The 17,453-nt window shown below is 39.4% G+C and overlaps 1 protein-coding gene across 1 annotated transcript; it reads left to right on the forward strand.

The window, feature by feature from the left end:
• Positions 1-1,471: 1,471 nt before the first annotated feature.
• Positions 1,472-12,107, forward strand: LOC308402046 (inter-alpha-trypsin inhibitor heavy chain H3-like). The gene is made up of 22 exons (XM_080890619.1): positions 1,472-1,633; positions 2,442-2,602; positions 2,734-2,838; positions 3,094-3,256; positions 3,352-3,462; positions 5,271-5,399; positions 5,516-5,632; positions 5,748-5,916; positions 6,010-6,120; positions 6,275-6,456; positions 6,560-6,739; positions 6,827-6,948; positions 7,523-7,671; positions 8,026-8,070; positions 8,282-8,368; positions 8,726-8,782; positions 9,259-9,327; positions 9,704-9,811; positions 9,967-10,132; positions 11,449-11,597; positions 11,792-11,876; positions 11,966-12,107. Exons 1-22 carry the CDS (start codon positions 1,562-1,564, stop codon positions 12,078-12,080), a joined length of 2,652 nt encoding a protein of 883 aa, XP_080746745.1. The 5' UTR covers positions 1,472-1,561; the 3' UTR covers positions 12,081-12,107.
• Positions 12,108-17,453: the final 5,346 nt, after the last annotated feature.

Consider the following 17,453-nt stretch of genomic DNA (forward strand, 5'->3'; position numbering starts at 1 on the left):
ATCTAAAAAGTAGAACTCCAGAATTACACAAATTGTCAAGGTGTCTTGGAAGCATTTCTAAATAACTGGAGATTCCAAGATTGCTAGTTTAAACAGTTGTGTATATACACAAGTCAATCTGGATGTGTCACCACATTGCCAAGGTCTTAAAGAAGGCCAGCAGCCACCCTCAGATGTGAGGAAATTAGTGATGTTCAGGAACAACACTGGATCTACCAATGTTCAAGTACGCTACCAACTGGAAACTGGTTTCATCATCGACCAAGACATGTTGACCAAGAAAGAAACCCCTGCTCCAAATTCCACAGATTTAATATTGATTGAAACCTGCAGCTGCCCACATGGGCAAGCAAACTGGCTTCTAGAAAAAATGTTTTGGACAGATGGAGAAAAGATTGAGCTACTTGGCCACAATGACAAGAGGTATGTTTGGAGGAGTAAAGGTGAGGCTAAGAAACCTGAAAACTCTGTACCCGCAGTCAAGCATGGTGGTGGTAGTGTCGTGGTCTGGAGCTGTTTTGTTGCTAGTGGTACTGCAACACTGCACAAGGTGGATGAAATAATGAAGCAGGAGCAGGAGGACTCCACATATGTTGACTTGGAGGTGATTTGGACACAGCTGGGTGTTCCAACAGAATGCTAATCTGAAGCACACGCCAATTACAGTTTTGGATAAAGAAAGCAAACATCTGCAATGGCCAAAGCTTCAGCCTTAATCCTATGTGGACAACACTTAAAAGCTGGCTCTATGCAAAGAAACTAATTTAAATGAACTCAGTTATGCCAATTATGCCAAGAAGAGTGGTTAAATATCCAGCCAAATTATGCCAGAAGCTTGTTAATTGCTACCAAAAGCATTTGGCTTGGGTTCAATTTGCGAAACGACTTTAAACCAAATATTAATGATGGTGTATGTATAGATTTGACACTGTGTGGATTAGATAAAATTTAAAATAAATTTAAAAAATAATCCAATTCATGCTTTTTAAAGTCGTTAAAGATGAATGCTGTATTCAACCTTGGAAAAAGAACTTTTCAAGTAAATCATTAAAAGCCCCAAATAACCATGATATTCATGCCAGTGATGAATGCTTTATCTAATGCTTGCAATGAAACCTTCAAGGCTGTTTTTCCCAGCACCTTTCAGATGGTTTCAGAATGGCACAGTCTCAACTACATACTTTAAGTCATAAATATTTTTTTTGCCCTAAACAAAACATTATTAGTTACAGTCACTAGTAATGGAAAGACAAATTATTGCCAAGACAGGAAACAGAATTTCCTGTCACTAATGAAAAGACAGCCGTGGGACCAAAGTCCTGGTAAAGTGCAAAGGTTTGACCCTCAATGTAAACATGAACTCCCACAGAAACTGCTGGACTTCTGGTAAATTACTGATTTACTTATGCGAGTGGGTGTTTTTGTCACAGACAGTTGTTGAAACTGGAGATAGGGAAAACAGAGTTTGAACTTTAAAAAAATAGGTACACAATAACGCTGTCCTTGTTTGAGTTCAAAAGAGTGTTTTGGCTGTTTTGCTGGCATTTTGGTTGGAGGCGTCATGGGGAGAACCGTGGTGCAAATCACCTTCATCATATTCCTGCTGGTTTTGGCTTCCACACAGCCAAACAAGGTAAGTTCAGTACACATAAAGGGCAGCAACAGTATTTCAATGTAACAAAATCCTTAAAAAGTGCTACTTCACAGATAACAAGAGATTTATGAGGTACATTGATTTTTATCTCTCTTGGCGTCTTTCAGTCAGGTGAAATACACTGAACTTTGCAGGGTGAAGGTCCTTTTGACTTCTTCCTCCAGGGTTACTTCATGTTGGTCCTATTACATGATAATAATTTAACATAAGGACTGGAATAAGCTTAAGCCTTTAAGTAACAGATAGAAGATAATGTAATCACCTGAAGTGAAGAAATCCTGAATGTGTGCATGTTTACTGTATCCTTTGTCTAGAGTCAGAGTATAAAGTAGTCTATTAGCTCATTTTAATGTTTAAAGATATACATTTAATAACAGTGATGGTTAGTGCTAGATTAAGCGATTTATCATCATCCACAAAAACAAAACAAAACAAAACAAAACAAAAATCAACACATAGCACAGTGTAAAACTCTGTTTCCATGTATTTACTGCATCCTGGTGAACTGTTGGCATTTATCAGGTTGCAATAAATATTTGATAATTTATTGCACCCAGCAGCTGCAGTGTGTCAGCTGGTGATTCTATTAATTCATTTATTTCCATGTGTTGATGTTTTTCAGCACATAACCAGTCACATTTATGGTGTGGATGTGTATCTATTTCCCTCATGGCGATGATATCATCCAAAAACAAATTATTTTTCTGCTAAATTTGACCTTTGGTCAGCTGCTAAGCTCAGTTAACCATTATGTTTTCGGTGAAATGTGCCCCCTGTGTTTGCTCAGGATGACTGGGACATCTACAGCTTTCACATCAACTCCACAGTGACCAGTCGTTATGCCACCACTGTCATCACAAGCCGTGTGGCCAATCGTATGAACGAGTCAAAGGAAATTGAATTTCATGTTCAGATTCCCAAGAATGCCTTCATCAGTAAATTTCGAATGTGTGTGAAGTTAAAATAATGTGTAACCATCCAGAGATATTTGCAAATAATGAATTCTACAGTGAAGAATAAATGACAGGATACTCAGTAGTATGTGCATTTACACAAGGGCTTTTCTTGGTCCTTTTCAGGTTTATCGATGGCCAGGTTTATGATGGTGTTGTGAAAGCTAAGGAGCAAGCTCAGCAGCAGTACACTGAAGCTGTGTCCCGTGGTGAAAGTGCTGGACTTGTCAGGTATTAACTAAATGATTAAATGATAGGTATTGTACAAATACACTGAGTGTTCCTTTGGATAAAGAAGAAGAAAAAGAAAATATTTCTGTCATTCAAAATTAGTTTGGTCTGTTCTTGTGTTTTCTCTTCTTTCTTCATTTCTCTAAAATAATGTTAATGCGAATAGGAAAATATATTTAGTTAATCTTATTCTCTGCTCAGGTCCAAACTACAGCCATAATCGCAATTTAGTGAGATCATTTTTTTCTGCTTTAGTTCTGTAGGGAGGACACTGGAGGAATTTAAGACCTCTGTAACTGTGGCTGCTCACAAAAAGGTCACTTTTGAACTCACATATGAGGAATTAATGAAACGAACACATGGCAAGTACGAGCTGCAAATTCATGCTCGACCCACACAGCCTGTCAGTGACTTCAAGGTGACTGTCTTATTGGTATCTATTAGTGGAAAATGCTGAGATAACATCACACATGATGAGATCTTTTATTTTTATTATATTGTATTTATTACCAGGTGGATGTGTACATTCACGAGGAAGCTGGCATCAGTTTCATCAATGTGAAAGGAGGCCTGAGCACCAATGCCCTCGCTAATGCCATCACCAAAACACATGCAGATAAACAGGTACTGAAATCTTTTTTGTTGCAGAACAGTAAAAAAAACACGAGCTTTCTAACAAGAGACAGTTTGAGGTACTAACAGGTTGTTATTCATTTGCAGTAAGAGGGAGCTTGATCTCAGTGTAAAATGAATGACTATAAAATGAGTAAAATGCACAAATAACCATTATGGTAACAATGATATTTCTTCCAACATTATGGCTCATTTCTCATCCTTGTACACAACACAAATGCTAGCAAAGTTCTGATGTCTGGCGTAATGTAGATGGCAGCACATCGTGCTTCCAAATCGTAAAAATCCTACAGCAGTTTATTAACTAGAGATCACTTGGAAGAACTGAACATGATTTACAGAATTTACATGAGATACAGAATTGGATTAATAATTATTTGGCGATTAGATTCTGATGAACCATCATAGTATAATGAGGTCCCAGCAATGATAGGCATAAGGGCAGGATCCCCATGGATTCTAGATGCCAGTGAAGGTGAAGGTGAAGATGGAGACATGGATGCGCCTCTGAATGATCAGTCGGAGGTGGACATGGTGATGAGACAGGCTGGATGAATGAATGGCAGAAGAGAACTGAGATTTTAAAACACACCAAACAAAGTCTGATTGGCTCATAAAAGGTTTGGAAGAAAATGATTGGACTAGAAAAATGCTGTCAGCACCAGTGTTTGGGTCATTACTCAAGAAAAATCAACTATCACACAATACTTAACAAAAAAACAGTAATGTAGAACATTACTTTCTTACTTGCAGGAGAAGGTAATTTGTTACATTACTTGTTACATTACTTGTTAAATTACGTTATCATCACTCCATAAAATGACCTGAAACAGTTACATAATTACCAGAAAACAACAGAAACCTGAGGCTACAGTCCCACACACAAACACAGATCCCTATCATATTGCGGATGAAGACAGTCTTGCTTTTAGTGTTTACAGATGAACACAAAGCAGAGAAAAAACAGCCCAAAGAGACTAGAAAAGAGGCTGGTTTCTAAATCTTCTTAATATGTTTTTTTCTGTACATGGCTAAGTTTTAACCCACATTTGTCTTTGCAGCAGTGAAGTGTTTTTGGTTTTCTGAAGTATTCACGATGCAGTGGTTCAAATACATATTGTCATGGTCCAGAGTCTGTGACTCCGTGTTTATGTTAAGTTTATTATTATTCTGTGGTTTTGGTTATCTTGGGTTTTTGTACTCTTCTGTTTCACATTTCATGTTCCTATGTCGGTGTCCTCCAGTCTGTGTTTAGTTGGTGTGTGTCGTGTTCAGTCGGTGTGTTTCCTGTTTTACTTAGAAGGTCTCTGTCTGATGTCAGTGTGTTCTGTTTACGTTTCCCCTGCCTCGTCAGCAGTTATGTCTCCCAAGTGTGTTTCCCTCCTGTTTCCCATCCCCTGATTACTGGTGTGTGTAAGTGTGTGTTCCCTCGTCCTCGTTGCTGGGTCGTCTGCTTCTCTCCGTCCGTCTTCCTGTGTATTTTCCTGTGCCTCCCTGCATATCTCTTTCCGGTTAGTTTCAGTTAGTTTTTCCAGTTTAGGTTTTCTTAGTTTCATGTTTCACCCTCGCCATCTCTGTTGTATCCACTGTTGGTAAATAAAGTCACTTGCACCACTGCTGCCGCATCTTGGGTCCTTATAATTCACAAATTCACAATTCAAAAACATAATTTCAGTAGTTTACTAATCATTTAATTCTGTTTGCATTTACATTTTCAGCAGACCATGTATACAGAAAATAAAATCACTGACATCTCTCTCTTTCAAGTTCCTAAACTCTGTGATTCACTCTGTTTCCAGGCGTGGGTGTATTTCTATCCAACAGTCGACCAACAGAAAATGTGTGACAGCTGTGGAGATCAGGGTATGAATGGAGATCTGGTTATAGTTTACGACGTTAACAGGGATAATGGACTGGGACACATCAAGGTAAACCCTGGTCTTTTAGCAACACAAACCGTATGACTTGGGCTAAAAAGCTTCTTGAATAATCCTATAACCAATCAAGTTTTGTTTTTTGTTTTTTTTTCATAACGCCGCCTTAGAAATCTGACGGGTACTTTGTTCATCATTTTGCTCCATCTGATCTTCCACGGATACCAAAAAATGTCGTCTTTGTTATTGATCAAAGTGGCTCAATGGAGGGCAGAAAAATTGAGCAGGTAAAGTATTTGAAGGGTCAGTTTCTGATATGATTTTATACATTTTTCTCTTTTTTTTACATTTTTAATGAAAAGAAAAACAATATGTAGCCATGAATTATGTTTTCTTAACCAGACTAGGACCGCATTAATCCACATTCTGAATGATCTGGCAGAAGATGATCACTTTGGTCTGATCACTTTTGATGACAGAATTTCTTACTGGAAGCGAGAACTCGTTCAGGCCAACAGCAAAAACCTGGAAAGTGCCAAAAACTTTGCAAGCAATATACAAGCTAGAGGATGTGAGAAGTTGCAGTAAATACACATTTTGGAATATCAACAGTTGGGAGGAGAATAGCAGTACTGAAAATGCATTTGTTGTTGTTGCATTTCAGCCACAAACATAAATGAAGCAGTGCTGCAAGGAGCACGTATGCTGAATGCACATAACAGAGAAGGTTCAGCATCTATCCTTATACTTCTCACAGATGGAGACCCAACCTCAGGTTGTAATAAAACACATCTGTAAACAAATGTACACAAATATTTCATGAAACCGAGATCTTTATGAGCTTATTGTGGTTAAAAGTCCTGATTTATTATGAATTATGAGACTACATTGTTTCTGAGCTGAACTGGGTATGTCTTGTCTTTTTTCAGGGGTGACAAATCTGGAGAAAATCCAGTCAAATGTAAGACAGGCTATTGCAGGCAAATTCCCACTGTACTGTCTCGGTTTCGGTTTTGATGTTGATTTTAATTTCCTTGAGAAAATGTCGCTGCAAAATAACGGTGTGGCACGACGGATTTATGAAGACTCTGATGCTGATTTACAGCTGAAGGTATTTAAATTATGCATGCTCTTCTTTTATGTGATTTGAAACCCTTGAGAATTGAAAGAAAAAAGAGCATGATTTGTATCACTTCCACACTGTATGTCAACAGGGTTTCTATGAAGAGGTGGCCACACCTCTACTGACAGATGTGACAATGATCTATGTTGGTGGGACCAATCTAACCCAGACTAACTTCAGTCAGTATTATAATGGTTCTGAGATTGTGGTGGCCGGTGAGATCACAGATAATAACATTGAAACCTTCACCCCTCAAGTTGTGGCTATTTCAGTAAGAATCAATCCACAGGACTCATCAGCAGAACTCTTCTCAAAACCTTTTTTGTGATAGACTGACGTTACAATTAATTTATTACAGAGTAATAGAAGAATAATGTTCTCTAACCCAAATGAAACCGTGGAATCCACTGGAACAGTGTCTGATGACCGTATCCAGAGGGTTTGGGCGTACCTCACAGTTAAACAGCTTCTGGACAAAGAGTGAGTTTGACTTACAACATCTTTCCACTTTTTTTCTTTTCAGGTGATGAGCTTATTTTAAAGGGTAGTTGTTGATTGGCACAGCAAAGCTGAGATTTCGGGTAAGGCTCATCATAATTTACCTGAGCCTGAAGAAGAAATGGTTTGTTCAGTCCAAGGCCCAAAAGATTCTGTTTTACACACCTTTATATATTTGTTAGGAAAATACTGCACAGTTTCCAGTTTTAATGGTGATATGAGATGGTAACAATCTTACCACCATATTCTATTTAATTTATTTGTGTACTTTTTAACCGGTTGACTCTGGACTAAAGGCTGGTTTCCAAAGTAAATTTATTTCTTTAACTCTGGGGTGTCACAGCTGTTGCGATACAGCTGCAAATCCTTCTTGAAGGAAGTAGTATATTAATTTATCCATGTTCATAATTCAAACAGCCTTTCAGGTTTGTAACCCTATATCAATATTTTCAAAACACTGGATTATCTTTGGACATGGAAACATTTTTTTTTAATTACTTAATTACATTTGATTTCTGTGTCAAACCCCTTATTCGTTTAATCCTTTGTGACACAGGCTTCAGTTATCTGAAACTGAGAAAGAGAAAGTGAAGAAGGAGGCTTTGGAGCTGTCACTGAGGTACAGTTTTGTGACCCCTCTCACATCCATGGTGGTTACAAAGCCTCCCGGAGAGAACACAGATGTGCTTCATAAACCCAAGGAAGGTGAAACACCACAGAGAAGGCATTTCACTGGAGGTTATTAAAAGATTATTAAAATTCAAGTATTTAATTTGGATCAATTCACTTAATTATTTGTTGTTTCTCTGTCACATAAAAGAGAACCATTGAGTATTTATAATTTAACTACTAGAAAATGTAGAAAAATTGAAAACTAAACAGTTATGTAATAATATAAATTATTAATTTTTATTATTACTTGTAATAATAGAAATTATTACAAGTAAAGTTTCTATTTAGTGTTTTGTTGGTGATTAAATATGAGAATAGTGATGCCTTGCCTGAAATCATACAATATTTGCCAGAACTTTGCAATATTCTTGTCTGAATTTTTTGTAGTTCCTGTTAACCGCAGGACCAGGATCCAACATGTTCCTGTTCAAGGTATAAAGCGTATTTTTACATTGTATTGCATGGATGGTATATTGAAAATACAAGAAGTTTTTTTTTTTGTTCTTTTTTACACGATTTGGTTTTTATTATTATTATTTTTCCTTTTGAGCTTTTAGTGATGTATTGTCTGAAGCCATACAGTATTCACCAGACTTTTGTGATATTCTTGTATGTAACTAATGTTGTCTGAATTTTTTTGTAGGTACTGGTATGGTCAAGTTCAAACATGCTCCTGTTAAACCCCCCAGGCATCAGGCCCCTGTTCGTGTTTTAAAGAAAAACACTCGTGGTATAGTATTGCATGGATGACATACTGAAAATACAAGACGTGTCTTTCATATGAATAGGATTTGTATGACTTTTTTTCCTTTTTATGTTTTAGAGGTCCAAACTATGTCTGGCTCCTTCAATTAAAATCCACTCCTTACTTCTTTCATTTCTCTTTTTTGTGTGTGCACATCTTAATTTTCAGCTATATAGAGCAGTTACAAGATGTTATCAAATAATAGAAATCATTAGAATCACATTAAGTGTGTTTTTTGTTTGAGGTTGAATATGAAAACAGTGATGTCTGAAGTTATACAAAATTCACCAGAGCTTTACAAAATTCTTGTGCGTAACTAATGTTGTCTGAATTTTTTTGTAGTTACACTCAGGAGTGGACTTCTAGACACTTCTAGTCATTTTCCACTGGCACCTAAAGGTATAGTATTGCATGGATGGCATACTTTCTTTTTTCTTTTGATAGAATTAAAGATTTTACAGGGGATTTTATACATGGCATCTCCAGGTTAAACTCATGATACTTCCCCAACTGATGACTTAAAGCAGGCTTGGCCAACTCCAGGCTTTGAGGGCCGGTGTCCTGCAGGTTTTAGATCTCACCCTGGGTCTACACACCTGAACTTCAAGACATGTTGAGGACTTAAATCAGCTGTGTCAGATCAAGGACACATCTAAACCCTGCAAGACACCAGCCCTTGAGGCCTGGATTTGGACACCACTGACTTAAACAAAGGAAATTGTTTTTGTTAATGTAAATATTTGCCATAGAACAAAGTGTGTATTTATTGCTTGATGTTTAATATAAGAACATACATGTTTTGTCCAAAGTCATACAATATCCATCAGAGCTTTGCAATATTACTGTGCGTAACTATTGTCTAAATTTGTTTGTAGGTCCTGCTCCCCGTGTCCATGTGGTCCCGTTCTTCTCTATAGCTGCCAATGTCCCACAGGCAACTGATGGTATTGTATTTTATTGATAGTATAAAGATAGATCCTCAGAGAGGATTTTGTAAATGGCATCTACAGGTTAAAATGTAAACAAAAACATATCATCCAGATACTTCCTCACATGATTACTTAAACAAAGAAAATGATTTGTATTTAGTCTATTTTCTAAAACTGTGTATCTGTGGCATGAGGTGTTGTTCTTTTATAGATTTATAAAAATTAATTTCCATGTTTAAAAAAACCTGAATTTGTTTTTTCAATGTTTACTACCCAAAAGAAGTAAAGTGACTAATATGTGAAAACAGTAAAGTTGGTGTTGAATGTTAAGCTTTTTATTTTGAGGAACAGAGTTTCTATATACTGACTCAGTGTGTCTATGTGTATCTAGTTCCTCTTCTTCACAGGTTTTTAATAAACATTGAGAATCAGACTGTTCCATTGTGCTTTGATGTCAGTGGCTCACTACAACTTAAACTACTTCACCATCCCAGTGAGGGTCAGTAGTGTTAACTTTTCCTAATTTAATGAACCCTGATATATTTTTTCTTTTCATGCATAATAAAATCTTACTATTCTAATTTCTCATTAGCATTTTAATATAATCCCCAATTTGTGAAGTGTGTTAAGAGCTGCATTTCTCTTTTGTTCCAGAGCTGTTTGTGAATGGTGAGCTTGATTCAGTTGTGAATGGAGGCTTCAACAGTATTTTTATACACTTCCAAACTGACCATCATGTTGAGATTGACTCCAGGGGCGTGACTGTACAAGGACAGACAGTGGCACATCACACTGGACAGGATACCATCACAGCTGGGAGGTAATCTTGCAATATAATGGTACAAACTCATGTTCTCAGTATTGTATACAGATATGTAACTTCACTTTTTCCAAGAAGTATAGGAGATGACGAATCCTAAATTAGCTTACATGTTTCAGACTGAACAAGAGAATAAACACGCAACAAATGGAGTTATCACAGATTTTTATTTGTACCGATTAAACATATGAAATGTTTTTAGTGAGATCTAGTTTGGTAAGCAGACCCTTCAACAAGGTTAATAGTTTACAAATGCAGAGCAAATTGGCTGCACAACATTATTCTTATAATGCTTTTTAAAATTCATGCTTACATTAAAGGTTCTGTACACCCACAGAAGTGGAACAATTTTTTTTGTCAGTGACAGAAACTCTTCTCATCTTCAGAATTACAAGATTCGTCTTTGTTGGTGTTCGTGTTTGTACATCTTGGTCACTTTCTCCTTAGCTTTGTTTTGGGAAACAATTTTAATCTTTCATTTCATTATAATCCATAAAATTGTGGCCCTTTGTAATGCCTTTAATAGTTTTGGAAGTGTAATCTGAACACAAGGCTGTCAGGAGCCCACTGCAGCATTTGGCAGGCATCACAGCAGTGCCTGCTAATTGCAGAAAAAAAGATTTAAAAAAGATGGTAAATTTTAAAAAATATATTACTCCTATTACTACTTATCTAAGCAAATTATGATTTAGGACGTTATGATAAATATGAAACGATTGAGAGTAACTATTTTTTTCTTTGGCGATATAGCATCAAATTATGTCACCTGTTAATTTCTGAAATTTTGTTTTAAAGCCTGGAATTTAGTTGGAAAGATGAGATGTGATAAGGAGGGGTAGGCCTGACTGGGAAACCACACACTTACTGGCAAATTACTTTTAACTGATAACTCATTAGCCAATGATAAATGGACCAGTTTTTACACAGCGCTTTTCTACTCTAATGCAGCACACAAAACTATACAACTTGCCTCATTCAACGATATTCCAATATGAATGGAGAGCAACTTCACATTACCCGCAAAAGAGCATCTGATGTTGGATGCTGTGCATCTTTGAACGTGTTGCCTGTGGAAAAATAGGCCTATAGTATGTCTTGACTGGTGTAACTAAAGGGATCTTGTGAGACTAGCAAACCTTTCAAGTTTCAAAATGAATTTGCTCTTAGGCATGAGAGTCAGCCTGTGCACCCTCTCATATTACAGAAGTTTCATTATTATTGTATTATGTGCAGAACAAAAATCTGCCAAAATATGTGAAATGCTCAGAAACTTTACAGAGCTTTAAAAAGTTCAAATAAACTCCATATCCTTGCAGTGTGACAGTGGTTGTGCACAACAAGAAAATACATGTTACAGCTGGAAAGATGCGCCTGGTGATCTTAGTTCATGAGAAGAATAGCAACAAATTCCTTTGGCCAGTTTTAAAAAAGCATCGCTCGGCCAACGACTCTGAAGGACTTTTAGGTGAGTGGAAGGTTTTTGTGTATGTGTGAATATTCACTGCATGAGCTGGAAAATTGTGTATATACAGTAGTTAAGAAAAACCCGTTTACAACCAGCAGTGGTGTTTTCTGTAAAAATATCTTGATGCTGGGTCTGTTTTAGTATCTGATTCTAAATGTCAGGTCCTATTTTATTGTTTTACTCCCTTTTTCCAGCTGTAAAGCCTGCAGTGTATGAGGTGGTGCAGCAAGTTCCTGTCACAAAACTAAAGATTAAAAACCAAGAGATAGATGTTACAAGGTACGTTTTTTGTAATGTTTTCAGTTTCTTCATTCAAAACAGAAAGCCGTTTAAGATTCCACCTATAATCTTTTTTTCTCCTTTTGTAGTGACAACGCTACTGATTACAGCATCGACCCTCCTGTCACAAAGAACTGCTGGCTTATGTCTGCTGACTCTGCCCTGCAGAGGCCACTGGCAGATTTTTCCGTGGCACAACATTAAGTGTGAACTGTGCTGAATTACAAACATGAAGAAATAAAAAGTATCAGTTTAAAAAAAGAGCATTTTGAAACTTATTCAGTGTTGGTCTCAGAATGTATGTCTATGTAATGGGAAAGGCTTTAGGACCCAGGGCATCAAAGGAAGGTAATAAAAGAGGAAGTAGCAGAAAGTGTCTTCTTCTGTTTAGATGTGTAGTCGTTGAAAATTGTGGTTTTGGGATGTTACAATGTTTTGAAGTCCATGCTGAGTAGATCGCGTTGTCATTCAAGCACTTTGCGATAATACTGCCCTTCAGTATGATTCAAGTAATGAGTGAAAGGACATTAATCATGTTGTGCAGCAAGCATAGTCAGTTGGAGGATGGGCTGCACATGTGATTGTGCCACTGTTTTTCTTCTCTCTAGTTTGTTTTAGAGTGAGGGTCGTATTTTAAAACTGATTCTTTTTTCCTTGGTTTTGTCTTTATGTAAACTGGACCTGCTGCAATATTAATTAAGAAATGTCCAAACACCTCACAGCAATGTGCCACCAATTATTTCCTTAGCAAAGCACTTAGTGGATGTAATAAGTGTCCCCATGGGATCGCATTTATTTAGGGTGGATTTGGTTAAAGAAAAGCACCCATAATTTTTCTGCTGGCTAGATTGAGTTATTAGGTGATGCTACATTGCTGGCAGGTTGCACCATTAAAAGTACTCTGTAAATCATTAGTGGCCTTTCACTGTGATAGTCACATTTTATTGCAAATCCTTTTTAGTCATAAAATTGTATAAAGGTTTGGTGATACTGACCTCTTATCCGGTTTATTCTGGACTCTGGTGGTCCCTGCATGATATTCTGACTGGGAGTTTGTATGACAAGGTTTACAGAAGGTCTTTAATCCTCCACAGTCTACTTACCATATCTTGTCTACACATTCCCTCAAATTGTTTTCGTTTAGTTTTGAGCCTTTGTTAAGGCCAGATCCCATCCAGGAATGTTCCAGAATTTCTTCAACCACAAACATTTGTGGCCACATGTATTCATTGGGTAAGTCCAATGAATACATGTGGCCAAATAAAATGGTAAGGGCATGTGCAATGCTAACAAGGTTGTAAAGCACTTACACCTTTGATGATGACTCCAACACTGTCCAGGTCATCTATGGTTTCTTCATGTTCACGTTTCATGGCCAAGATGGCCAGGATTAAATTCATTAAAGGCTTGCCTAATTTGTTTGAAGATGAAAGTTTGTTTCCCTCGCACCAGGATCATTTTGGTTTTTTGGGCAATGTCATTTGTCAAACTTAAATCAACCAAAGGTGGTCTGTATTTTTACACATTACAGACACCATAAAAACATTAGTGTCATGATGCTCAGTCGTTTTGTATTTTTGCAAGGTAAACACAGCAAAACCATCAGGATGAACAGTACTTACGTACTGTTATTCAAAACCTCCACATTTAATAACAGATTAATACGTTAGCTTGTTAAATATTTCCTGGACTCCAACATTTCTTCTTGGAGAGTTTTGAAGACACCACCAAAGAACCGCATGGCTATTTATTGATAGACCTCACACCAACCTGCCCAGAGTGGGGATATTGCCTGAAAAGCAGCTTTGTCTTTTTATTTTACGAGGAAAAGTAACCAAAGAAACCAAGGAAATAACCATTACTTTTTCCAAAGACACTGATAGAAAAAGTTTGGACTCTGGATTAGAGCCTGGTACTGACAGTTTTTGATGATGTCTTTTTTTTTTATCTATCTGCTCATCTCTGGTCTGGGCCGCTCCTTATTGATGCATCTCTCTCAGGCTCGTATTAATCTTGGGGGTGACAGTCAAAATCAATACTGCCCAGTCAGAGGTTGTCAAAGTGACTCTGGTTGTTAGCAGTTTAGAAACTTCACGACTTTTAACCGGTAGAGCTTCAGTTCTGGGGCAGAATTTAAAGCCCATTGTTCTTCCAGAGTTTTTTCAGCTGTTTTATGGACTCTGCAAACATATATCCAAAGCTGCACTGGTACCATTGTAAATGCCCTGTTGTTTGTGTTGGGTGTCTGGCTGAGCAGCAAAATGTTGCAGGGCCTCATGGGCACAATGGTGAAAAGTTAAATATTGTTTACACACACACACACACACACACACACACACACACACACACACACACACACACACACACACACACACACACACAAAAGCAGTTATGAAAATAACGTGTGCCCAAAACTTCCTGTTAAAAGGGAGTTTTTCCTTCCCACTATGATCCCCTATCATATGATTTTTGGGGTTTTCTCAGTATCTATTATTGTAGGATCTACTGTATAATATAAAGCGCCTTGAGGCAACTGTTGTTGTGATTTGGCGCTATATAAATAAGATTGAATTGAATTAAATGTGATAACATTTATAATTGTAATAGATTTTATTACCTCCCATAGCAAATCACTTGGTAGGTGCCGGTCATAAATGACATTTTTGACAAAAATTTACATCACATCTCTCTTTTTTTCATGCTTTCCCAGACGTCTCCAGTACATACATGCCAGCCCTCCCGATTTTTCCGGGAGAATCCCGAATTTCAGTGCTCCTCCCAAAAATCTCCCGGAGCCACCATTCTCCCGAATTTCTCCCGATTTTCCACCCGGACAACAAAATTGAAAAACCATATCGCAGAATTCATAGCGTGGCCCAGCCAGTTCCAGTTTCCAACAATGGCGGCAGCTACTTAGTTTTAATATTACTCTTTCTGGGTCGCAAAATAAACTTTTATTATATTTTCAGGCAGGGCCGTCTTTAGCCCAAAATGAATCAAAGCACCCCCAAAGATTTCTTACTTTTTTGACAACATTTGCTGTTTGTGTGACACACTACCGAAAATATAAAAAACATACAGCACTTGGTTGAGACATAATAGTTTGGGGGTATATATATATATATATATATATATATATATATATATATATATATATACGGCAGCAGTGATCAGTGAGATGCTTGGCTACAAGTTGAACAGCCACAAGGGGCAGTACCCTCCATGGAGAAGGAGGCTAGAGGACAAGATCAAAGTAGCACGGAGGGAGGTTAGCCAACTAACGGAGTTGCAGAAAGGTGCGACAAAGAAGGTGCATAAGAAATACAGCAAGCTGTCCATACCTGAGGCCTTGGAAACTGCCAAGCAAAGACTCACAGCCTTGGCCAGCCGCTTGAGGAGGTACACCAGAGAGATAGAAGGCAGGAGAATAAACCAGCTGTTCTCCACAGAACCAGCAAAGGTGTACTCTCAGTGGCAAGGGAACAATAAGAGAACAGCACCACCAAGGCTGGAGACGGAGCAATACTGGAAGGGCATATGGGAGAAGGACGCAACCCATAACGGCAATGCTCAGTGGCTAGAGGATCTGAGGGCAGACCACAGCGACCTCCCTGAACAGGGTCCAGTAACCATCACAGTGGCAGATATCCAAGAAAGGGTCTCCAGTATGAAGAGTTGGACAGCACCAGGGCCCAACATGGTTCACGCCTACTGGCTAAAGAAGCTGACTGCACTCCACGAGCGTCTGGCAGCACAAATGAACCAGCTGCTAGTTAACGAGAGACACCCGGAATGGCTAACCGAAGGTCGGACGGTCCTGATCCCCAAGGACCCCAAGAAGGGACCGGTCCCCTCCAACTACCGACCAATAACCTGCCTCAGTTCTACATGGAAGCTCCTGTCAGGCATCATATCGGCTAAGATGAACAGGCACATGGGTCAATACATGAGCGGGACACAGAAAGGAATTGGCAAGAATACCAGAGGCGCAAAACACCAGCTACTGGTAGACAGAACAATCAGCCGAGACTGCAAGACCAGACTGACCAACCTGTGCAGTCTGGTCTTGCAGCCGAGACTGCAAGACCAGACTGACCAACCTGTGCACTGCCTGGATTGATTACAAGAAGGCCTATGACTCAATGCCCCACAGCTGGATACTGGAATGCCTAGAATTGTACAAGATCAATGGGACCCTAAGAGCCTTCATCAGGAACTCAATGGGGATGTGGCGTACAACACTAGAGGCCAACTCCAAGCCCATAGCACAAGTCACCATCAAGTGCGGGATCTACCAAGGAGATGCTCTGTCCCCACTGCTGTTCTGCATAGGCCTGAACCCCCTCAGTGAGATCATTAACAAGACTGGCTACGGATACCGACTACGGAACGGAGCAGTTGTCAGCCACCTCCTGTACATGGATGACATCAAGCTGTATGCCAAGAGTGAACGAGACATCGATTCACTGATCCACACTACCAGGCTATACAGCAATGACATTGGAATGTCATTCGGACTGGAGAAGTGTAGTCGGATGGTAACAAAGAGAGGGAAGGTAGTCAGAACTGAGGGGATTGAACTACCAGAAGGCAACATTGCAGACATAGAGGACAGTTACAAGTACCTGGGGATCCCGCAGGCGAATGGGAACCATGAAGAGGCCGCTAGAAAAGCTGCAACCACCAAGTACCTGCAGAGGGTCAGGCAAGTCCTGAGGAGTCAGCTGAATGGTAAGAACAAGATCCGGGCCATCAACACCTACGCCCTGCCCGTGATCAGGTACCCTGCTGGGGTAATAGGCTGGCCAAAGGAGGAGATAGAAGCCACTGACATAAAGACAAGAAAGCTCCTTACCATGCATGGAGGGTTTCACCCAAAGTCCAGCACCCTGAGGCTGTACGCTAAGCGGAAGGAAGGGGGCCGGGGACTGGTGAGTGTCAGCACCACAGTCCAGGATGAGACAACGAACATCCAAGAATACATTGGGAAGATGGCCCCAACTGACCGAGTGCTCAGTGAATACCTCAGGCAGCAGAAACCCAAGAAAGAGGAGGGAGACGAGGAACCATCATGGAAGGACAGGCCCCTGCACGGTATGTATCACCGGCAGATAGAGGAGGTGGCTGATATCCAGAAATCCTACCAGTGGCTGGACAAAGCTGGACTGAAAGACAGCACAGAGGCACTAATCATGGCAGCACAAGAACAAGCTCTGAGCACAAGATCCATAGAGGCTGGGGTCTATCACACCAGGCAAGACCCCAGGTGCAGGCTGTGTAAAGATGCTCCAGAGACAATCCAGCACATAACAGCAGGGTGCAAGATGCTAGCAGGCAAGGCATACATGGAACGCCATAACCAAGTGGCCGGCATAGTGTACAGGAACATCTGTGCCGAGTATAACCTGGAAGTCCCGAGGTCAAAATGGGAGATGCCCCCAAGGGTGGTGGAGAATGACCGAGCTAAGATCCTGTGGGACTTCCAGATACAGACGGACAAAATGGTGGTGGCTAACCAACCGGACATAGTGGTGGTAGACAAACAGAAGAAGACGGCCGTAGTGATCGATGTAGCGG

The sequence above is a fragment of the Rhamphochromis sp. 'chilingali' genome, assembly GCF_963969265.1.
Source record: "Rhamphochromis sp. 'chilingali' genome assembly, chromosome: 9".
NCBI classification, from domain to species: domain Eukaryota; kingdom Metazoa; phylum Chordata; class Actinopteri; order Cichliformes; family Cichlidae; genus Rhamphochromis; species Rhamphochromis sp. 'chilingali'.

Coding starts and splice junctions, on each gene's coding strand:
- LOC308402046 (XM_080890619.1), top strand. CDS start 1,562: ATGGGGAGAACCGTGGTGCAAATCACCTTCATCATATTCCTGCTGGTT. Junction 6,949..7,522: donor AAACAGCTTCTGGACAAAGA/GTGAGTTTGACT, acceptor TTTGTGACACAG/GCTTCAGTTATCTGAAACTG. Junction 11,598..11,791: donor CGACTCTGAAGGACTTTTAG/GTGAGTGGAAGG, acceptor CCCTTTTTCCAG/CTGTAAAGCCTGCAGTGTAT.